The following is a 24,091-nucleotide window of genomic DNA, read 5'->3' on the forward strand; positions in this document are numbered from 1 at the left end:
TCAAGCCTCGTGCACCGGACAGGCCGTATTTGGGACACACTATTCAAGTCATCGGAAAGGAAAAACAGCAACTATAGATTAAATTTCCTGGACTGTGCACAAACTCGGCCGCAAGTAAGCGCTTTTGCATGCGGTCGTAGCGCCACCGCTGTTTCAGCACCGCATGAGCGGATAGTGCGTATACTCACGAGGTTGGCGACCATGGGCAGGATGGCGTCGCAGAGCGCAGCCGCGTTCATGAACTCGGCCATGACCGATGAGACGACGGTGAGCAGCACCTGCTTAGCCAGATCCGACTGCTGGCTCCAGAACTGGGGGCTGAACGCCACCTTGGCCATGCCCGTCGTCTGCAGCATTGAAAGGGGCGTGCGCAGAGTGTCGCGTGTATAAGTCAGAGCACGGCGGTGGTGTTCCGGTCCAAGAACGATATACTGTCCGTTGAATTAAGGGCGTCGGTTCAATCATAGACTACTTGTTAGTGAAAAAAATTGCAAAGCAGAGAATGTGACACCATTTCATCAAATTTCGAGTTGGTTGACTTAATGGCACTCCACCACTCACTACTCACTCATCATGAAGTTCACGATTAATTTTGATGTATACTTTTTCTGATATGAATGAAATTATTCGAAATCACACCCTCCAAGTGGCTGTTCCAGGGGCGTTCTACCTGCTAATACTCACTACATATTACATTAGTTTCTGCAGACCGGTGCAGCCACAGCGGCGGCTGAATAGCTTTGGTGTATGGCCCCTGTGCTCTTAAGTCTTGGCTTGCAGACTAATCCGTGCTACGCCTGAAATATTCGACTGAATGAAAGCAGCAGGATGCCAATCTATCTCACGTACTCTGGGCTTGCCCTCGGGACTCCCCTCCGCGAGGTTTGCAGCTCTCGAATCCAGACCAGTGGGAGGCCTCACACACAAATCCGGGTTGTGACAAGAGCCCTAGAAGTCGCCGAATGCCGTGGGCTCATGGCCACTTGATGGGGCTATAACCCCGCACCATCTGCTACTCTGGTCGATGAAAATAAAGTTTATCCTCCTCCTCCTTTACGCAGTGGTGTTACTCTCGTTGCACTTTCTCAACAGTGCTGTCATAGAGGTCCGTGCATTCTTCGAGGCTATCATCTAGGCTTGCAAATACATGTTCGTTCATCCGTTGTCCAGGTGAGCTTAGACCTGTGCTGGTGAGGTGGGCTTCCACTCAAGCTCATGTATTACAGGGTTGTTTGCATAAAGGACGCTGACCCCTTTTACTGCATTCGGTGTCCGCACAGGAGCGCAGTGCAAGCACAGGTGCAGAACAAGATCAGACTAACCATTGCCCAGGTGCAATGGTGCGTGCGTTTTAATGTATCTCGAGCTTTAAAACAGCCACGTACATCGTTAAAGAAACTCGTGGGGCTAAAATAAATCTGCAGCCAGGTAGGTTTAAGGTAGACATATGTCTGCCCGAAGAGTGAAGGCTTCACCTGAGCCACGCGAGTGATGACCGATGCGGCGCCGTAGATGACGATGACGCTCCAGGGCAGCCTGGTGGTGAGCGCGGCAATCCCGCTGGCCGCCCTGTCCCGCCCGAAGTCCGGCGCCTCGTCTCCGTCCACGTCCACGTTGGCCAGGAACTGCTTCGGGGTCGTCTTGCTCGCCGGCCGCGCCCCGGACAGCCCCGTCAGCGCCGTCGACGCGAGCAGCACGATGCCACCCAAGAAGCAGGTGGGGAGGTCCCTGAGCGACAACCGTCGACGCTGAGGCTTTTTCTTCTTAGGCGCGCGAAGCATGGGCGTACATTTGCAGTCAACTCTTGCCCATAGCAAAGTTTATTACCCGTCGAATTATGAATACCGATGCTTTGATAGCTAATTTCGACATCTATTGTAATAAATCAAACTGCTTGAAATTAAAGTAAGCCACAAGTCACTGAAACATAAGAAAAAAATATGGGAATGTTTCTTTTTTGTGGTGGTGCGATTAGTAAAGAAAAGTAGTGCGTGATCTGTTGAGATACAAGATAATGGTACAGTAATTATAAGAAACGATAAAATTTCGCTGTGAACATTATCGCTTCGCCAACGGACGTCGCCTGTAAGTACGGTCACTATGTTGTATTGCTCAGGCAAAGGTAGGGAGGTCCACAGGGATCTGAATCCCCGACCTCCGTACGTCGCTCTACCACTGCAAGCGGCGCCGCATATGGTAGAGCACTGCATTCATTGCCGCCGGTGGAACTTCCACGTTTCACGTAATACAGTGTCCTACCGCATTCTGTGCCCTGCACGCGGCATGCGCAGGTCATGGGTTCAAATACCGCCAGAATTTGGCAGTGTATCTCTATATCCTTCTTCTGCCTGGACAGAAGAGTGGCTGCACTTACTGACATCCGACGCCCGACGATCAAGCGATAGTGTTTACGATTAATTTTTTTTTTGTTTTCTTCGCTCATACTGTGTGTAGCCGAAAAGAAAGCGCCGTTATCGTTAGCCGAATCTCACAAGAGGAGCAGAAAGCCGTCTCATAGTTTTAAGTTATCCCTTTCCTAAGCCAACCACTGCTACCGAAACACTATACAATTCACCTTCATTCTGCCAGACTGAATCTGTCGCACGGGCCTACGGCTTCCTTCGCTTTGCATGCATTAAGTTCGTAGAAAAGGAAAGAGATTATCTGTCATAAGTTCGGTCCAGGCCGATTTCATCCTGATAATGAGAGCTAGCTGGGCTATCGCAAATGTGCCTTTGCTGCAAGGACAACTACGAAAGCGCTGACTCGACACTATAATCAAGGACACGGTCGTAAACAGAGCGATCATGTGAAAGCGCTGCTTATTTTTTCGCACGTCATGCGTATCACGTGAACCAGACATTGATATAGCCCAACGAAGTATCCCTGTTTTCCATTCTATGTATATAAACGCATAAAAGTTGGGAAATAGTGACGCCCCCTAATATTTAATAGCACCCCAACGTTTCGGGACCAGCACGGTTTCTTCTTCAGGGGCGACTGAGATATGAGCGAGCAGTAAAGGGAACGGCCTTCGCTTCTTTGCTGTCATTTGAGGAAGGACATTCGCATACGACTATCCAATCTATAGACTATCCAAAGACTCTTGTCTACAAAGCCAATAGGCTTTCTGTAGACAAATCTTATATACTAGTCAAAAGGCAATACAAACGCTATAGGCAGTCTATAGACAATTTACAGACTTATGGCCATACACGATTGGTATACTTTAGTCTATAGACAGTCTACAGACTATGAATAGACAAAAGGAAATATCTATAAGAAGGTAATAGTGTCTATAAGAAGTGTATAGACAGGCTATAGACCGTTTTTTTATAAGAGCGGGAACCTGTTTACAGTCGCCTTTGTGAGCTGGGTGTGCCACGACTGGGTGTGACGTCTCTTGAAGGACCAAAAAGTAAGCCTGTCTCCGCCACTCTAACTCTCTGTAATATTGGTTAGTGTCAGTATCTCTCAACTATCAAATTTGAAACCCGACCAGATGGACTTCCGTCGAGGATGTTCGCGTTCAAACGTACAAAAGCACATTATGATAGACAGGCTCAATACTTTTGCCCCCAAAAACTGCTTCCTAAAGACTATAACGTATATTGTGCGCTTCGCCTGAAGCATGAAAGCTACAAAAAAAAATCAATTCCACTCACTGTCTGTGTATGTATCTACACCACAGTATGATCCCAGAGTAGCCGGCCCAGGAGAGCAAAATCAATCGTTCGAAGTGCCTGCACAGAAAATAACAGATGTTCAGTGCACTCAAGCACTCTTAGTTCACCCACTTACCCCTCTGCTCACAAGTGAACAAGACAACTTGGTCGCTGTCAGTTCGTGACCCATGTCTAAAGCAATTACCGTTATTTATCGCAGCAAAGACCTAATAGAACGTCCCGTGAAGTTTGCCCTGATGAATCAGTAAGGTAAATACGCATTAGCACAACTGCAGAAAAAAACAATTGTCAAAGGGTGCCCACTAAGTTCATCATAAACATCATCATCAGCCTGACTACGTCCACCGCGGGACAAAGGCCTCTCCCATATCTCTGCAATTAACCCTGTCCTGTGCCAGCTGCCGCCACCTTATCCCCGCAAACTTATTTATCTCATCTACTCACCACACTTACTGCTGCACCCTGATAAGCTTTGGCTTCTCTTGGTATCCAGTTTGTTGCCTTTGAAGCAAATGTTTAACAATGATGAAAAAAATTGGATCACATAAACGCTTTGCAACATCAGGCAATAGAACCTATTTACTGATTTAAGAGAGGGCTTTATTGGGCAAGTCCGTCAATCATGATGAACAAAGGGTACAGCGCACATACAAACCATGTTTGTATCTGCAAACCATGTTTGTATGAGCACAGCACCCCTTTTTCATCCTACTTACAGATGTAAGACACTCAGCCTCAAAATATTGCAAGCGACCAGCGAGAAAACACTGCCACAAAAACATATAAAATAGAAAGCACTAGCAAATTCTGTCATTAGAGAGAAACTTCTTGAGGAAGGAGTGAAGCACGCAAGGAAATTTTATGTTCTAGTCAATATTATTCTTAGATTAAGGTATGATAATTTCAAAGTTTTTCGAGCACTGGCAGAAAAAACTAGGGGCCAAGTTCATGTAATAGTGTGCGAGCGAAGAAACGCAAGTTTTTAAAACGGCATTTTGTTAATAACTTGATACATTAAGAAGTAAACATGGTAAATCACAAGTGCGCGAGAGCCAACTCTTGAAAACCGTTCTGGGACTTCAGACATGTTTTGCGCACATTCCCAAACAAATTCATTAGTGAATACGTGAAAAAACGCGCGGCAAGTGAACATAGAAGTCTTAAGGGGAAGAATTGTATGTACGCGCACAAAGATGGGTTACTTGCCATAAAGCACCTAAGCGGGCATTATATGTTGCGTTAGCTAGGTGCTTTTGTTCAAATGGAAGAGCTCGCCGTTGTCCAGCACCGCGCTTCGACCTACTGATCAGATTTCGCTCCAAATAGTGAATAGTCTGAAACGCTGCAACTAATACTTGTTATTTAACTATTCGTGGCACCATGCTAATGGACACAATGTCTTCAAAACCGCTTAAAGTGATATTGAGGAGATTTGACGAAATCTACTTCTCTTTTGCAATATTTAAGTACGCAGTTTTGTGGCTACTTAACGAGTTCAAATGTTTTAAATAAAAATATAATGTTTTTAAAAACAATAACAAATCTGCCCCACAGAAATTTATTGCTGTCCCATTGATGTGAACTACAAACAGTGATTACCAAGTGTGAAGAAGTTTTTTATGTGTATTTGAAAACAATGACAAATAAATGTGTTATATTAACTGTCAGTCAGATATTCAACAATACAGAAATCAAGGCAATTTAGACAATTTTCATGAACATCAATCTCGAAACCAGAATAGCTCCTCTGCCGTTCTGTTAAAATCTACGCTATTGTGTACGTAATAAAAAAAATTGCTCTCGGGTACAAAATCGCTCTACGATCTTGCACATCCAAAATGCCTACGGTTGAAACTGGCTTCCCATAGTCGCTTCTCGGAGCATTAGAAATATTTAGAACTTAATGTCATGGGGTACCGTAGCCACAAGTATAGGGCCAAGACTAAAACGCTGCTGACAAATGATATCTATCGATTCATGAGTTCCCCGCTAATGCAAGAAAGATGCATATATTCTCTTAACACCTTTGCATTTTAGTTAGCTAAAACGTTTCTGCGCTCAATAAAAATGTTCAACTCTTAAATTCAAATCGCTGTTTCTTTCTTTTCTGTAATAAAAGCCTTTAGGTTGACCGCATATCCAGAGCGACGCTTACGTTAAACTGACCTCTACGAGAGCGGGTTAAGCGTTGGATAACGAGTTAAAAAAATAGAAACTTGAACTTGCTCGTATCTCTTGAGTTGGCTGAGCTTCAGCTTGGCGTAAGAGCGGACCACGTCCTCCGACTGCGCACTGAAGTGGTTCTCGCTGGAAATGAGGAAGAAAAAAGTGCACAAGAAGGGACATTAAACAACTATCGCCTGCAAAATTTGTATTCTTTTGCATCCGATTCGATGACACAGAAATAACTGGCAAGCGTAACGTAGCAAGGTGCCGACAACGAGTGCAGCTGAACTGAGTAGGCCAGCAACAGGTTTAATTCTTTGTCCTGTCGATGCCTTGACTTCCCCGCAGCCCTTGGAATTTAGCACCGTTGTATCAAATTTATAAATAGAAAAGGAATGTACTGGCCTGTAAGGGCAACTGCACCACTTTTTTTATAATTCTGCGATATTCAAGGATTCAAATCTATATAGGCTGTAGTTAAAGCATGCCAAGTGTTTTTGCGCTAACATTTAAGAGTGACGTAATTGACGATTGAGTTTTAGGCTTCTTCTCAAAGCACCCAAGAAGTGCGGGCAAGTTCAGCGTGACGTCACGGAAGGCAAGATTTCAAATTACCGTTAACCAATCCCTGCCATTTAATGTTGCCAAATAACTATTGGTGGGTTTTCTTTGCCTTCAGTGGCGTTGGTTTTTTCTCTTCAAAGCAAGCTTTCATGCGTTGAAAATGTGCAGGTACATTCGATGACGTCATCATGCACCCCCCAAGCTTGAATGCCATCGCGATTTTAATCGGCGATTACATCACCATTTCAAATGTTAGCCCAAAAGAACTTCGCATGCCTTACTTGCAAGTTTCACAAATTCGACCCTTAAAAGCTCGTCGATTTCTAAAACTTATGCAGTTGCCCTTCTGCAGCATGAAGCGGCTTCTCTGGGAGACAAACATAGGCAAGCCATAAAAGTAGTAGCCCGTCATTTTGAACACATTAACCGCAGCCTCTGAAAACGTGGTAGGCTTGCTAGCCAACGCTACGTCCATGGCCTGCGATGAGCGATCGGAATGCAAATAGATGCAAGGGAGGCAAGTAAATGCATTAGAACACCGTAGCACCGCTGAACCGCCACTAGAGTGCCTATGCATACCTACGATAATTAAGGTGCATTCTTTTGGGTTACTATGTATTTTCTTAATTCCCTCCAGAAAATTGGGGAAAAAAATAGGAAAATTAGAAAATTGTTTTTTGAGGAAAGGAAATGGCGCAGTAATTGTCTCACACATCTCGCTGGAAACTCGAACCGCGCCGTAGGGGAAGGGATAAAGGAGGAAGTGAAATAACAAAGAGAAAAAGGTGCCGTAGTGGAGGGCTCCGAAATAATTTCGACCACCTGGGGATTTTAACGTGCACTGACATTGCACAGCACACGGGCGCCATTTTTGAGTTTCGCCTCTACCGAAACGCGGCCGCCGTGGACGGGTTAGAACCCGGGAACTCCAGCCCAATAGTAATTCGCTTCAGCTTTCGTAGCATAATGCACTAAATATTCTACAACGTGCACTGACAGTGATTGCTAATGTTGGTTCTAGTTAACTTGACCGTATACGTTGTTATAGGTCGTTTAAATTCTTTGAGACGGCCCCGTGGGATATTTCTTACTTCGGCTCCCTTCAGTATATAGCACCTCTCAGTAAACTTGAAACATTGAACGACATACGGCTTGAAATCCTGATCTTTGCAACTTTGTTGTTGCACTGCCTACTGCCTACGTTGTGTGCCCTGGAGCGTGGAGCCCGCTTCTTGCAAACAGGCACTCGCAAGTGAGCCTGACGACGCACGGTGATCTCTCCACACATACTCACTGGGCCTGCAGACTGCCGTAGTAAACGCAGACAGAGGATAGCGCCGAAGCTGCCAGCGACGCCGGAAGCGTGATCAACATCCAGCTCCAGAACGACAGAGACGTGCTGCGACATCGGCACGTTGCACGAAAACACTTTTTTTTTAATGCAGAAACGAACGTCGAAATTTTACATTGCTTCGCCGAGTGGGTTATTTTTTATTTATACTGAGTTAGCACACAGCATGCCTTCTGCGTATACCGGGCAGCTGGCTAACTGACTTTGCTTTGAGAAATATCTTCCGAAACGCTGTTCGTTTCAGCACATGAACATTTTATAATCTTTTCAGGAAAGAAACAAACACAATACTGACATTTGTAGAGTCACGCGGTACATGATATGTGCACTTGTATAGCCTTCGTCATCGGTTGACCATAACAAGTTTAAGGCGGCCCCTAAACTATACATGTTTCGAAATTTGGTTCGAGGGCACGCGGTTTAGTCCGCTTTCAGTTGTATTACGTCCGCGAGATCTTCACGCCTTGGTGCGAACCACATCCAATATACTTAGGGAGGGAGGTTTTGATCCTGCTTTTGATGCAGATGAATCCTTCTGTGACATTTGGGGCAGTACGTGGGTGGAGGAAGGATACAAAGCACTTGTTTGCTGTGGGGAACGCGTGAGCGACGTCGTTCAAGGTATATCTGCCTTTAGCCAGCGACGAAGAATACCAGTGCTCTACGCAGTTAAATGCTAGCAATAAGGAGATGCTTTTCCCATCATCAACAGAAGCGTGCAATTACCAATTTTTCCAAGTCCTTTTCTGCAATTTTTCCAAGTTCTTTTCTTTTTTAACCATTACAAGAAGAATGGACACGAGGCTAGTTGGAGCAGCATGTTTCGAAGGGTGAAGCCAGCCTCAAAAATAAATAAATAAACGCTGCACAAAACACAGAAGAACACGAAACAGGTCCAGTGCTCGTCCTCTTTGTAGTAATATTAGTAAATCTGTCGTAATAAAAAACTTCACTTCCGAATTACGTGATCACTGACCACGTGGTTGCTGATGACGAAATCACGTAGAAGTCACGTGACGTGCTGTCGTCGTTCACATGCGTATGTGAACCACTGATGAATGCCCCACGTGTAACTGCCGTTGTTACTGCTAAATTCTCTCTTCACGTTTTTTTTTGTTTACACGTAAGTCTCACGAACACCGCTGACACTAAGACTCGTAGTGAATTAATGCTCTTTCAACCGTTTTCCGGTGAACTAAAGGCGCCAAGTTTACGGTGACATATGACTTCATCGAAGACGCGGGGTTGCCAAGCAACGCACCTGCCCATGTTCGCGGCGATGGCTTCGGCAGCTGGCGTGAACCAGTAGCTGGCGATGCTGCCGGCAACGCTGGTCATGTTGCCGCACACGCACAGGGCTGCCAGAAAGTCCTCGCTGCGCCGGAGACTGCACAGAGGCATTCCGACAATGAGATAATACGAGCACACACAAAATGCTCCAAGCGGGCTTCTCCACAAGCTGGATATTTTTGTGGGGAAGCCAATGAGCGGGTAAGCAACCTCCGGCCACTCAAATTAATTCGGACTCGAAGAAAACCGAAGATTTCTTTGACTTATACGAAGTTCGAATTAGAAGAAACTTTTTTAATACACTAATACATTACATAGCTGGTTTCCCTTTGCAGTACACATGCGTTACATATCGGACATCGCATTACGCGTATGTACAGACTAAGCCAATGGCATAGACATGCACTTTAATATTAACGGGTGCATTTACTTTAAGCGATACGCAGCTGGCAACACAAGTAATCCACAGGTGCGAGAAATGTACTAGATTGTGACTGGAAAAATTTGCGAACTTCTGTTAGGCCAACAAAACGTCTCGCGAGAAAGAATTAAGTCACAAAGTATGAATTACGGTGGTACGACGCCACGAGTCAGCACCACGTTTCTCTGAACGTTAATCCGATCGAAGTTAAGTTAATAAATCCTCAAATTTGCGACGTAGTGTTGTGGAAATGTAACTCGCGCCAAGGTACGAGCGTCTCTATGGCTCGGCAGATAGCGGGCGCTTCACTTATCTAACAACTGCTCTGTTATATTAGGGTATCAGTATATTAGGGTAAATGTGGAGCAAAATAAGGAAGGGCCAAATTTGCCTAAGCATATAAGGTCTTGCCCGTCACGCTCTTGTGAGCCATGTTTTTCTGGTGTGCGAATTTTATCAAGAAGTAAAGACACAAAAGCCAGGGAATTAATTGAAGCATTTTTTATTGCTAAGAAAAGAAGCATGTGCGTCAGCGACACGTCCATATCGTTGTATAGGGCAGAGAACGATTTTTTCACGCGTTCGCTGTCATATCAGATTGGAACATGATAGTATTTCTTGCGTGTCAGCTGGTATATATATGTTTGTCGTGCCTTCGAATAAATTAGTTGTGAGTGGCGCTCCGTCCCGTTTATCTACCTTGTGGTCTGTCTGTTTTCGCGCCTGTAATCCAAAGATGTACCAACTTGCCCAGCAAGACGTTCTTTTAATTATAACTAGATTCCCCGCGACCCCGTAGTTGTCCGTATAACCCATGGATTATGTCACTCATTGTTCGTGCCAGAAACAGGTCACGTGACTTATTGTCAGTGAGACAGATGACTCATTAAAACCTGTTACACGTACGCCATGTCGATTCAAAGTGGCAGAGCTCGGCCGTTGAGTTCATGGTTCTAGAAGTGACTGCTGTAACCACAACCATTGCCTAACGACTGCTTGCCTACTAACGACTGCTTTGGCCTGTTGCGCGCCATCTGCCAAAACGTGTCTCTCACCGCTTTTCCTCGTGATCCTCGTTGTCTTCATCACCAGGAGCGGCGGAAATGAAAGAAGACACTGAAAGGAGAAGAGAGGATAAGAGTTACGAGTGGCAAACGCAATTCGACATTCTCTGTAGTTTTATCGTGGGAGGAAAATTTTCCAAGCGAGCCCCTGTCAACAGCCGCAGGTCTGTGACCGTTACACGTGTTAAGCACTCGAACCGTCGAACCTCGCGGCTAGACACAATTGCCCCAACGATACTCTATGCCACTTTTGTGCACTGGCATATGAACCCCATGTCCACGCGCCCACCTCTGACGGCACATTTTGCCACCTGCCAAGTTTGGTACACGGAAGAGCCAGCTGTGACCTGACACCTGCTACGGTTAGCAGGTGACAAAATGATAAGAGAGAGATCCCCCTCTCCTCTGAAAGAGACCGCAAGGTGGCTGCCATAGGAAGAACTGAGTCACCTGCCAAGTTTGGTACACGGAAGAGCCAGCTGTGACCTGACACCTGCTACGGTTGGCAGATGACAAAATGATAAGAGAGAAATCCCCCTCTCCTCTGGAAGAGACCGCAAGGTGGCTGCCATAGGAAGAACTGAGTCACCTGCCCAGTTTGGTACACGGAAGAGCCAGCTGTGACCTGACACCTGCTACGGTTGACAGGTGACAAAATGGTAAGAGAAATTCCACTCTCCTCTTCTAGAGAAGAGGAGGAAGAGACCGCAAGGTGGCTGCCATAGGAAGAACTGAGTCATCTGCCAAGTTTGGTACACGGAAGAGCGAGCTGTGACCTGACACCTGCTACGGCTAGCAGGTGACAAAATGGTAAGAGAGAAATCCCCCTCTCCTCTTCTAGGGGAAGAGGAGGAAGAGACCGCAAGGTGGCTGCCATAGAAAGAACTGAGTCACCTGCCAAGTTTGGTACACGGAAGAGCCAGCTGTTACCTGACACCTGCTACGGTTGGCACATGACAAAATGGTTAGAAAGACATCTCATTCTCCTGTTCTAATGAAGAGGAGGAAGAGACCGCAAGGTGGCTGCCATAGGAAGAACTGAGTCACCTGCCAAGTTTGGCACACGGAAGATCCAGCTGTAACCTGACACCTGCTACGTATGGTAGACAGAAATTCCCTCTCCACTTGTATGGTATGCGTGGCAGTGCAGGTAGCCCACAAGGAGGTTCTTAAGCTATCGCATTGTCGCAGCTAGTGCTATGTACGTTAACCTTGAAGTGAACATACATACCATCGTTGGCTTAATTCTTCAAAGCTTATATGCGTTGTTGCTCTGTAATCATTTTTTTAACCTTTCGTTTGTAGTTCGTTAATCCTAACTGTTAAGTGAAAAGTGATGAATGGTTAACGAGGGTGTATTTTGCGTGTTGGATGATTCAGTTCGTGTACTCTGTATAGGCAAGCGAAAGCCACGTGCGACTTCGGTGCTCACGGGCGTTGGAGATGCTCGAGCGCTCTTCGGCACGAAACCGCTGGCCAGCTGCGGTGTGATGCTTGGGCGAGCCGGCGCCCGGCACCGAGGGCTGGTTCGGGTAGCGGATGGAAAAACGGCGACCCTGCAGGCGGGGCCCACCGGTGTCCGAAGTCGGGTCGGGGGCCAGGCCGGCGGCCATCGAGACACGCCGCTGGAGGTGCTGCTGCGACCCGGGCGGTCGGGGCGTCGAGGCCTGCGCGCCAAGCCGAGATTCGCTAAACTCATCTGGCGCTGATGGTCATGAAGATCATGATTTTATGTGGCCCAACGGCATCTGTGGCCAAAGAGCGCCATGACACAAGGTTTTTTCGTCTTCTCAAGGTGGGCTCAAAGACCCATTTTTCAAGCATTTCACTCCTGATAATCCGAGCACCAGGCCAGGGTAAAAGCTTTACCCATTATATCAGCGGTGGGTACCAGGCGGCACTGGGGATCGAACCTCGCACCTCACGCATGCGAGGAGGATGCTCAAACCGCTATAGGCTACCGCTAACTTCTCACTTTTTGCCACCCCTGCTACACTTTCCTTGCCTTGGAATCCACTCCGTTACCCTGAACGGCCATCGGTTATCTTGCCTTCGCATTACTTGTGCTGCCCAAGCCCACTTCTATTTCTTAATTTCATATCCTCGCACGTGCCAGTCGCTACACATCAGTCGTGACCATGGTGGTCGTGACGGTCGCTCGGCGGTGACAGCGAAGCTGCCGACTCCTCGGCGCTGAGACTCTTTTGCCAGACCCGCCGCTTCAGCCCTCAAACACATCGCACGCTGTGTGGGGTTGAGGTCACTGAATGCAGGCCGCAATTCTTTGCGAGAACTTCGTTGTCGGCATCGGGAACGGGATCCATCGTAACGTTGGTGCAAACGTAAACGAAGCGATGACGGCTAATAGAGGCCTTCAACATCCGGCCGGCAGTAGTTTTCATTTCGGCTGCTGCTTGGCGGGAGCGCAGCGCTCGCTTCCGTTCCGCCGCTTTGCGTCACTCTGGTCCTATTCCATCATCAGAGAGTCCAGAGTTTGAATCGCAGCGGCGGGAAAAAATTTTTTCAATTTCGAATCCAAATCTCTTAGCAATTAATGCACCTTAGGCTGCAGCACAAGCGGCCACAACGCCACAAAACACCGAACTATCAGATTTTACTAACAAAAATTTTTTTATAGCGCTGTCCTCAGTGTCCCTTTAAGCATGGCGCATCATAGTTCATCTTTTTCTTCATGTGGCCTCTATCCTAGCGCTAACTCCATCTTACGAGTAACCTTACATACCAGCCATTTCTTGCGATAAGATGACCAATCAAGCTCCGGTATGTTGTGCGGTGCCGTATTGAGGTGAGCCTTCAGTAAATGTGGCGCCATCTGTCGCAGTTGGTAGTCAACATATTGTGACACCTGTTTGCAGTATTCCGCGCAAGTAACGCGTCTAGGCTTTCAAACCTCTCTTCCGTTGTCACTGGGGTTACTGCGGCGTCTTTTTCACCTACCTGGCCCGAAAATTCGCTCGGCGAGTCAATCCGGCACACGCCGAAATTGGCGCCCGCTCCAACGCCGACGACAATCGGTTCTACTGACACCCCGGTTCCCGGGCCAACGTGCTTGCCTGTTGCTGCCTCTCCGGACGTTACCGACGCCGAAGAGTGCGCCGCCCTGCACGGCGAATAAAACGCACCCCTGCTGGGAAGAGCGCTTCCTGAAATAGGGTGCTCGTAAAAGTTCGCTGGTCACATTCTGAACGTAGCAGAAACAAGAAGTTCAGTTTTCATATACTAGTGTCTTGTTTGTTACTAGATGGCTTGCATGTGATGTCAGGACACCATGATGGCGCACTACGCTTATAGCTTCCACCAAGTTAACTGCATACGTGTGCTAGACATAGAGAACTGGCTTTCGCTCTGCCCTTGGTCCTTTAATATGGCGGCAAACGCGAGACTGGTGCAAGACATAAAAGAGAAAATGTTCTGTCCCACGTCAACAGGAAATGAAATGTGGAGGAATGCCACGAAAAAGCAGCGAAACGACGTAATCATGGGTACCACAATGATAGATGAACAGTCATCGGAAAAGTCTTCAAGCCACAAAATTTGCTTTTGAGTCGTGTATCGGAGCACTTGTGCATCCATTCAGCTTCGAATACCGATAGACGAGTAGGACCATAGTTCTCAACTTTCAAGACCTTTTCTGTCGGAGTCTGTTGGTGGCGCGAGCCAGCTTTCCACGGAGGTAGTCCTTAAAAGGGCTCTGAAATGCCTTCCGAGGAGAGCACATTAACTGACTTAATCACTGCACTGTGTTGCCATGAAAACCAGAGCCAAATAATACTCTTCTACACGCAGCAGACGACCCACAATCACGCTTCGAAGTTGGCGAGCCCTTCCCGGCGACTTTCATTCTCGCACCCTCCTTCGTCCCGCGCATCTGCGTAGACAGGGTGAGAGGTGGCCATTGGTTAGATTCTTTCAGACGTCAGGCAGCTGCCGTGGCCGCGGCCAATAAGCCGCTTAGCTCCGGAGGGGGCGGGAAGCTTCGCTCCCAGAGGGGGGTCGGCGAAGCAGCGCCTACCTTCCGGCGTGCAAAAAGTGACGAGAGGAGAGGGAAAGGCGTGAAGACGCTGTAATGCAAATTTTAACTACAGATAACTCAGCTTCTACAGAGCGCTTTTAAAAAAATCCTTGCTGGACACTGTTCGTGAAGCAGCGTGCTTCAATATCCCAGGCATGCCGCAACTTTATTAGAGCCCCCTTCACAGCCCCTTTAAGCGAGATAGACCCGGACGGTGCGCATATACCTGGCGAATGTGGACCTGCTGCTGGTGGGTTCCTCCGTTGGCGGCGCCAGGGGAGCGATGCGGCTGGGCGGTGGCGGCATGTCGGGCTGCATGCGCCGGCGCTCGCTGTACTCGAACACGAGCGGCTTGTCGGCGAACGATTGGCGCCGACGCTTGGCGCGGATCAGCTTGCCCTCGGGGGGCTTGCTGCCCTCCGCCAGGGGCACCTTCTCGTCGGCCGGATTGTCGGCAAACCGGGGACCGCTTTCGCAATAAAGCAAATTCGGTTACCCTCTCTTTTATCATCACCACCCTAACTATATTTCAATGCGTCCATTGCAGCACACAGGGCTCACTGACGTCCAATTAACACTTTTTTTTTCATCAGCTTAAGCCATCCTTTCTCCGTGAATTTCAAAGTCTCATCTACTCTGCGCTGCCACGCTTGGCTTCTCTTGGAATCCACTTCATTAAACTTAGCTACCATTGGATATCCCATCTCCGGATAGCATTTCTCGTAAATGTTAATTTCGGCTTCCGCATTTCCCTGTCCCTTACCATTACACCTATTTTCTTTCCTGTCTTGCTGCCCTGTCCTCAGTTTAATTTCAAGACGTTTCGTTAGCCCTCAAGCCCTTCAATATTGTAGCACAAATTTACCTATACTGTGGACGTAGTCATGTAATCATTTACTTTATGGTTTACTATAGCGGCACACAAAGGCGATCTTTGTTGCCGCATTTTGCCTCTGTTCCAGTACAGTACTGATGTAATGTCGAAAATGCAATAATAAAAAAAAACTACGCTGGTTTTCACCTGCCTCGTGGGTGGTGGCTCAAAAAATAGTTACAAGTACTCCGGCTGAAAAAGTGCGGACATATCGGAGCGTATATTGCTTAGAAACGCTCTCCAGTCTTTACTCGCCAAGGGTGCTCCACGAAGTATCCTTAAGCACTCTGACCCCTTTCGTAGTGTAATAATAATAATAATTAGTTTTTGGGGAAAGGAAATGGCGCAGTATCTGTATCATATATCGTTGGACACCTGAACCGCGCCGTAAGGGAAGGGACAAGGGAGGGAGTGAAGCAAGAAAGGAAGAAAGAGGTGCCGTAGTGGAGGGCTCCGGAATAATTTCGACCACCTGGGGATCTTTAACGTGGACTGGCATCGCACAGCACACGGGCGCCTTAGCGTTTTTCCTCCATAAAAACGCAGCCGCCGCGGTCGGGTTCGAACCCGGGAACTCCGGATCAGTAGTCGAGCGCCCTAGCCACTGAGCCACCGCGGCGGGTTTTCGTAGTGCAGCCAGCGTTGCTTTGAGGGTGCATTCACAGAACGGTCGCCTTGTTCGCAAATGTCACAGTGGACGTCTATTCACTGCTCTTTATTCAACATTACGCATCTCTATGTTACTTGTGACGAGAGTATGACTGGCGTTCCTATAAGCACTGCTCCCTGTTTCGGTTGCTCACGAAACCGTGAGGTTGAAGTTGCAACTGCCACTGCACTGAGCAATTCACTCCTTATCTTCGTTTACGCTAGCCGGGCAATTTAAGTTCTGCAAACTGCATGTGTGCTATGCTGTGAAAGACGCTGTATTAAAAAGCTTCGCATTAGTTTTTGATCATCCGCGGTTCCCTACCTTGCACTAGCATCACACAGCCGCTGCCATGACTATCGGGCAGCTAACTCAAAAGTCGGACACAATAGCCAGTGAGGCACAGCGCTGGGATTTTGGTTGACGGCAGATCACCTTCATAGTGCAAAAGGCGTTCGACCATGAATGAAAAAAAAAAGAAGTAATTGTTTGCACCATTTCACGTTCCAAACAGTTACTTCTGCCAGCCAAGCCCGTAAAAGAAGAAAGCATCCGAAGTTCGCCTTTCACGACAGCAACATTGAGCCCGCTGTCACTTAGGCGACTGGTACAGCTGTTTTTCGTCATCAAATAAACAGTAGGATTTACAAACCGTGGTATATGACGTTTCATTTTTTTTTACATTATGCAAACAGATACTAACCTAGAAAGAAATAGAAACCCTGGAATGCCCATGTAGGAGCTCAGTGCCGTAAAAATTTAGCAAAATTAATTTCTTTATGGCTTAAGCCCGTCAGAAGAAAAGAAATGGCGGTGGTTTAGCTCTGGTTAAACCTGGAGTGACGCGATAGCTACAGCTGACCGAGTGGAACTTGCTCATTTGAATTTGTAAGTCAGTCTTTCGCCGCTCCGTTTCGCTGGACGTTCCTTCATCTTCGTCCCACTTGACATGGCGCATGCGCACAGCTGTGGCAGTTCGGTTTCGCCGGCACGCCGCGCCTCCGGCAGCAGCAGCTGCTCCGCACTACGTGGATGGTCACGTGGCCAACCACGTGTCGAACCACGTGATCAGCCACGGCGCCACGACGCCGGCAGCTGCTCCGCACCACGTGACCAACCATGTGACAGCGTGGTGGCGCCGCCGCGCTGAAGGCTCGAAATGCTACCGTAATGTTGCTATCGCTACAAAACTCTCAGGCTGGTTACCGCTGTGTGACGCGAGAATTAGCAACAGCCGCTTGGAGTGATGAATATGACTGCCTATTCATTGCTCCTTGTTCCCTGCTGGAGAGATTGTGACGTCGCGTTCGGCAATCGCAAAGTATTGCGCTGCCAATCCGCGCTGTAATGACGTCATGTGTGACGTCGTGGCATGCTGACCAATAAGCGTTCCGCGGTGTTACGCCGCAGGACCGAGAAAGGTGCCGTTAACAGTTGTCGCTGTAAAAATTCCTCAACAATGCTATCGGCTGTAGTGAGGTCGAATAAACTCAGTATACCGGCCTTTTTAGAGTTTTCGAGAGACGTAGAGGAGTGCAGAGCCTCTCAGCATAGAGGGCAGCAACTTGGAACTGCTTACGTGGGCGTGAGTGCTCCGAGGGGGTCCGCGTTCAGGAGCGCCGCTTTCGAGGCAGACTTGAGGATGGACGCCTTCTGCTTCAGCGCCGACGCTCTCGAGCTCTGCACACCCGAATGGAACAGGAGACAAGAGTTCTTGCTTCTCTATACGCATTTTTAATTGCCATCTTCATTGTTGTCTCAAAATTACTGCGATGGTTATTGCATAAAGATGGAGCGGAGAACAATGACTGAAAGGAATGAAATTATCAGGAATAAAATTCATGCGCACAAAGAAGGACTGGTGGAAGTAAAAAAGAAAGATTACCCAGGGTAGACATTTCCAGACGTGCCTTATTAGAAAACACGCGCAAGTATTACTTAATAATATGGCCGGTGAAAAAGCGCTCAAATTTCGGACAGTGAGGATAATTAGCCTTACATTTAGGAATCACCCTTTCCGGTCGTTCAGGGCCGACGTAAGAAGATTGGCCTCAAGCACTTCAGTAAGGGGTATTCTTAGTTTTTATTGTCCCCACTGAATTTTTATTTCTTGAAAAGTTGGCCAAGACACGCCGAAATCTGCGCAGGTATGATGGTGGGTTTTTCAGTCTCACATACCGATGACGATGAAAACAAAAAGACAAAATAGGCAAGCACCGCGACACCAGGCTCTGTTGAGCTAACGGTCTCAAACCTGTTTTGAACTTCAACGTTTTGTGGTTCGGATGGAGTGCATACTATCCTACCCATGTTAGGAGACAGTGTTGGCGTTCCAGGTCTACCTTGGCGTCAGGGCTTTCGGCGCCGCCGTGTCTCTCGTCGTCGTCGTCCCAGCACTCGATCGAGTCCCTGTCAACCAGGCCTGCCCGGTGGCGCTTCCACAGGGCCAGGGCCAGCTCCTCGTACAGAATCAACGTGTCCACCTAAGCATGAAGCCGCCAAAAAGTTTTTTTTTAAATGGTTCTATGGATCAAAGCAGGAAACTGGCAACATAATCATTTTGTAGTTCAAAGACTTTTTCACAGAAAGTACAAGAAAAGACTAGTACATTCCAGCACTGGGATCCCAACCCACGACCTGCTCACCTCGCGTACGGTGCACTACCAAAGTGAGCTATGGCAGCTGCTGTCTATCATATTTTCAAGCAGACGCTTGTGGTTCTCCAGCGGAAGGCAACACACCCACACTCGAAAGTTGAAGTTGATGAAGTCAGACGTCACTGAAAGCAATTAAAGCATAAGCATAGGTGTTCCTATTTTTTGCTATTGTTGTTAGGCTGTTGATGAAAGGAAATCAGCGTTCAATTAACGGATGAAAAATGATTGTGAAGTGCAGAAAAAGCAACCACATATGGTTAGTTAGTGGGATCTAATCTCACGACCTCAGTATTTCGTGTATGGTGTTCTACCAACTGAGCTATGGCGGCGGATGTGCAATCTTCTACTTTCAAGGGTATATATGTTGCGTGAATCTAACCTTCAGAGTGTTCACCAGCGCCATCCTCTTCCATAGCGGCGGACATAAAATGTCCCATAATAGCGGAAGTGTCACGTACTTGGAACGTGGAAGAACGGAGAGGGCGGCTGCAGTGCGAGAACTCTAGCATAGTTAATGACACCAAGGAAGCAAAGGGGAATGTAGCAATTTTTTTTAATTTGGAATGTTGATGAAAGGGGAAATTGTCAGTGTATTAACTTTATGGCTGAGAGATAATTGATTAGAAAGTGAAATAAAAAACAACCACAAGACACCGATGGGATTCGAACACACGACTAAATACCCCAACCTGAAAAAATGGAACCATTCCAATATGTTTTCCTTAAGCCGTGGTAAAAACAGCGCAGCGACGACAGACACAGAGAAGACAGAAGAAGACGCACCTGGCGCGAGCGGCCCGCGGCTTCTTCCGCAGCGTGGCGCTCGAGGCATCGCTGCGTGTCCTGAAGGCCCTCGTCGCGCACAAACTTGCAGACCCGCTCCACGAGGCAGGTGACGACCACGGCGACCAGGCTTTGCGGCAGCACGAGCGACGCCACGAACGTGGCCGCCGTGAGCAGCACCAGCAAGGGCCTCACGCGGCCCCCGAAGTGGCCCACCAGGGCGTAGCTGAGACGCCCCACGGTGGCCGTCTCGTCGCCCGCTAGCACCAGCCACAGCAGCAGCACGGCCGTCAGCACATCCACCTGCCGCGAGAGGGCCCCATGCGCCATTTGCCTTTGCCACCATTTGCCTTTCTTTTTTCAAGCAAGGAGAATGGATTAGACAGTCATTACCGGGACTAATGTACGCGGATGATATAGTGGAGAAAATAAATAAAAAGGATGAGCTGAAAAACTCCTTGCTCTGTTTATTTTTATGTACTAGTTGGGGGACTTCGCCGACGAAGTTTCCAAAAGTTCGCTATGGCACGAAGTGCACTCATGCCCATTGACGCCTGAAAACTAACTTGCCAGTAAACACGCCAAGTGTTTACTGGAAAGTTGGTTTTCAGGCGTCAATGGGCATGGGTGCACTTCATGCCATAGCGAACCTAATACGGAATATACAACGCCAAAACTGTCGGCGTTCATGGTGGTGGTGGAAACTTTATTAGACACTGGGGAGTTTAGGACACGCAGGTCCTTGGGCCCCCGCACGGCCCCATTGCACTCAAACGTTCATGTCCCGGAGGCTCATGACGCTGGCAACCCAAACTGTGGCGATGGCTCGCTTGGCAGGGTCCTCGGAGCGCAGTAGGGTACCCCATGCAGTGGGTCTCCCGGCGTTCATTGTGTTCATTGGCGCTGACATTGCCAACGTTCGAGACTCCGATGATTTTGAGAAAAGGAAGGGCGCATAACATACGCAGATCATATAGTGCTTATGGCTGACAACAAGGAAGATTTGCAGAAGTTGATAGACATTTGTGGTACAGAGGGAGATAGATTAGGTTTCAAGTTTAGTAAGGAAAAATCTGCAGTCATGATATTTAATGATGAGGGCGGCGAGCGTAGAATACAGGAGTTCACGCTAGAAGTAGTGGATGGGTAAAAGTGTCTTGGGGTGTGGATAAATAACGGTGCTGAATATCTGACAGAGCCTGAAAAATATGTAATGAATAAAGCTAGTAGGAATGCAGCTGTCACGAAAAATAGGGCACTGTGGAATTACAATAGGTATGAAGTGGTAAGAGGGGTCTGGAAAGTGGTGATGGTTCTTAGTCTGACTTTCGGCAATGCTGTCCTGTGCATGAGACCAGATGTTCAAGCAAGGTTAGAAACCAAACAACGCGACGTAGGGAGGCTAGCTTTGGGAGCACATGGCAATACACCAAATCAGGGGGTACAGGGTGATATGGGATGGGCGTCGTTCGAGAGCAGAGAAGCTAGCAGTAAGATAGCAGTTGAGGAGCGATTGAGAAAAATGGGGGAAAAGCGGTGGGCTAGGAAAGTTTTCAGGTACCTGCACATAAGGAATGTTGACACGAAATGGAGAAAACGAACTAGAAATTTGACAAGCAAATACCAATATCCGAATAAAAATGAAAAAAAGACGTTCTGCTTTCTATGTGTTCCCGAGTTCCCCGTTTATCTTGCATTTAACAAGCTCAAGAAAACTACATGTCCGAGGGTGCTCAAGTAACTCGTAATAGACGATATGCGAAACTGCTTGGCGGTCTGGCCACACCGCGCCCACAGCTTCCGGTTTCCATCTTGGTTCGGTCGAGCTGGTGCGTCATTTACTATGCGTACTTTCAGATACCCGTGTAGCTTGCACCGTTCACCTTTTTACCAAATGTAGGTTATTTTACTCAGCGCCAGCATGCTCCTATGGCGTCCTCAGCTTCGCTTGAAATTTGGTGCTGATGATGGCAAATCGGCGCAGTAAAAGTGGGTTGGAAAGTCGAACCCTGTGTTGCTGTTGCGCATTTCAGTACCGGCTCAAGTGTCGCGCATTATCATCGCTATTTTATTTGCAAGTGGCGGCAAATTCATCCGCGAGGGTAGCGAGCGGTTAATTTGCTCTAAATGCGCAAATTCGTTGACCAACGTCTGCGGCACTGCGAACTATCATGCGCGCTGACGCTAGCAGCTGGGTGCACTGCGATACAATTGTACAAGTCTCTCGGTCAGCTGCGTACTGCCATTCCCTTAACTGCAATGTGCAATGCATATCCGATATTTTCAACTGTTTCAAAGCCGTTGCTAGCGTTGATTCAACCAGATGTACGCCTCGTTGAAACTGCGTCATGGAGTGAATATTCAGTTCATATTAACAAGTGGGTATCCTGAAGAAAAAAAAAACACATTCACACCTCAGCTTTTATACGCAGAGTGTATCACATCACAAAGGTGCATTAACGCGCATAACATGTGCGGGGGCGGTCGCACGGCATTAAAGGAAAACAGTGCTTGGGACCTTGCAACAGCTCCACGGCCGAGAGAGCTTTCTAGCTCTTCTAAAGGCAATCGAACTCGAGAAAACTCAAGTTAACACTTCGAAAAGTATACAGTAATCGGCGTATGGTTCTCTGACTGCACTTAGTTCTCCACGGCACAAACAATCGAGGTTCGCACGCGTAGATGAAGCGCACTTAGTGCCCATGGCCACGATTTGCCGGCAAATTAATGAACGCGCTTCTTCGCGACTGGACTACATGATTGCGCAAAACAGGCCTAGGGCAGCTGAAAAAATTCGCCTCCTCTATTACGTTGTTGAAGCACGCGTCGATATGTTCACGTCCGACTGACTATGCGCTATCGAAGAGTTAGTAAATGCACGAAATCTACTCTTAATTCTTATCAGAGAGAACAGGGAGTCTGATCCGTGGCCTAGTTTGAACGCAAAACACCTGTAAAGCTTTATGAAAAGTCAGCGCGGAAAGCGAGAGGTCTGCACTGGTCAGCGTGCTTATGTGATAGCTCGCGTGGCATTTGGTGGTTATTAAACGTTGGCATAGAGTTAGAAAAAATCAAAAAGCGAGATGCTGAAACGTACCCATGGTTCCCGCGCGCATTGCATGTCCTTGCAGAGCGCACAACGCAGCGCAACAGTGCATCGGCATTTCACATTTCAAAAGGAGCGCCGTGGTAGCCAGACGCAGAGCAACGGTTTCGTTTTTTCTACCGAACCAACATGGCGGGCCTAGTTCTCTAAGCGCCAAGAGATGGCGCCGCGCATTTCGCATATCGCCTATTGCCTGCGTAAAAACCGGTAGTATTTTATAGACGGGCTGCTCTTTTTTTTTAGCAGAGACCAAGATAATGGTTACGACTTTTCACTGAGCGAAGAGGCAGTGCCTTAGAAAGTGCTGTCGGATGAGTCGCGTGCAAAACGCTCCAGCAATAAGAGGCAGACAACAAAAGCTAAAATTGGACCACAGCTGATAACCTTTCAGGTGATGTGCTCATGTGCACTGGGTTGGTCCGTACGGCTCTACTTATGAGCGAGCGTCGCAGCTGGAACCTGGCAGCTACGGCAAGACGTCGCTTTGTTTAGGTGAGGAGAGGAGTAGGTAGGAACGTACCGAGAAGTAGTTGGAGGCGACCTGCTCGTGTCCCATGATTCCCAGCAGGGGCAGCGCGACGGCCGGCAGGAAGGCTAGCACCGCCTTGGGCATGGCGCGTAGCTGCCACCAGCACATCATCAGCAGGACGCAGTAGAAGCACTTGCTTTCCTGCGTTCGAGAAATACGCAGTTATCAAACAGCCCCTGCACCCTGTTACGTTTCGCCTACGACGCGCGGTATAGCCGGCGCGGATGCAACGGACGCCGGGGCTTCGTTTCAAAGTGGCGGTCATTTTGGGCCCGTTCAGTGCTGCCGTAACGCCTCCCGCCAAGCGCGTCCAGGCAGGTTTCAATGCCACGTGTCTTCGTGTGTGCGTGTGTGTGTGTGTGCATGTTGGTGCCCACGCTTGTCAAAGCGCGGCAGCCGGGGAGAGGAGCTCCCCAACTGGGAGGCGAGGAGGTCTGACCGGCGCCGGCCCGGCGGACGCGCCCGTCACGTCTGGACATGTCCGTGCGTCGCCGTGTTGTGCGACTCATCCCAAGCCGTTCCTTCTTGCCCTCGACTCCGAGGGTATAAAAAGCCGCTGCCCCGGACGCCAAGGGACTTCGATTTCTTCCTTCGAGTAACGTGGTCGCCCTGACCGGCTGCTATTTTGCGATGCCAGAATAAACAAGTTGTTCTGTTGCCAGTCGACTCATCCTTTGCCGGGACCTTCGGATGTTTCCAGCTTTGCCCCAGGCCGCCAGGCCAACGCTACCCTTGGGGCTTGCAACCCATTTGCAACAACCCAGAGTGGTGCTACCGTCTATCGCGATGATTGCGACGGACCTTTGTTCCAGGGTACAGCACGGGGCATAGGTAGAAGGGCAGCAGGTAGCTCAGCAGTCCAGAAGTCTGGCGCTCGTGCGGTTCTGGTTTGTCGTACCCGCTCCAACGCCATCTCAT

General features: G+C 48.3%; 1 protein-coding gene across 1 annotated transcript; it reads right to left on the minus strand.

Moving 5' to 3' along the window:
- Positions 1 to 24,091, minus strand: LOC144119644 (uncharacterized). Its single transcript, XM_077652211.1, has 16 exons — positions 23,975 to 24,091; positions 23,165 to 23,314; positions 19,539 to 19,841; positions 18,441 to 18,581; positions 17,678 to 17,778; positions 14,802 to 15,044; positions 13,501 to 13,663; positions 11,975 to 12,209; positions 10,534 to 10,594; positions 9,029 to 9,154; positions 7,711 to 7,815; positions 5,913 to 5,993; positions 3,666 to 3,743; positions 1,476 to 1,728; positions 189 to 347; positions 1 to 39 (listed from the first exon to the last, which is right to left on the minus strand). Exons 1-16 carry the CDS (start codon positions 24,089 to 24,091, stop codon positions 1 to 3), a joined length of 2,355 nt encoding a protein of 784 aa, XP_077508337.1.

This window comes from Amblyomma americanum, chromosome 2, assembly GCF_052857255.1.
Source record: "Amblyomma americanum isolate KBUSLIRL-KWMA chromosome 2, ASM5285725v1, whole genome shotgun sequence".
Lineage (NCBI taxonomy): Eukaryota > Metazoa > Arthropoda > Arachnida > Ixodida > Ixodidae > Amblyomma > Amblyomma americanum.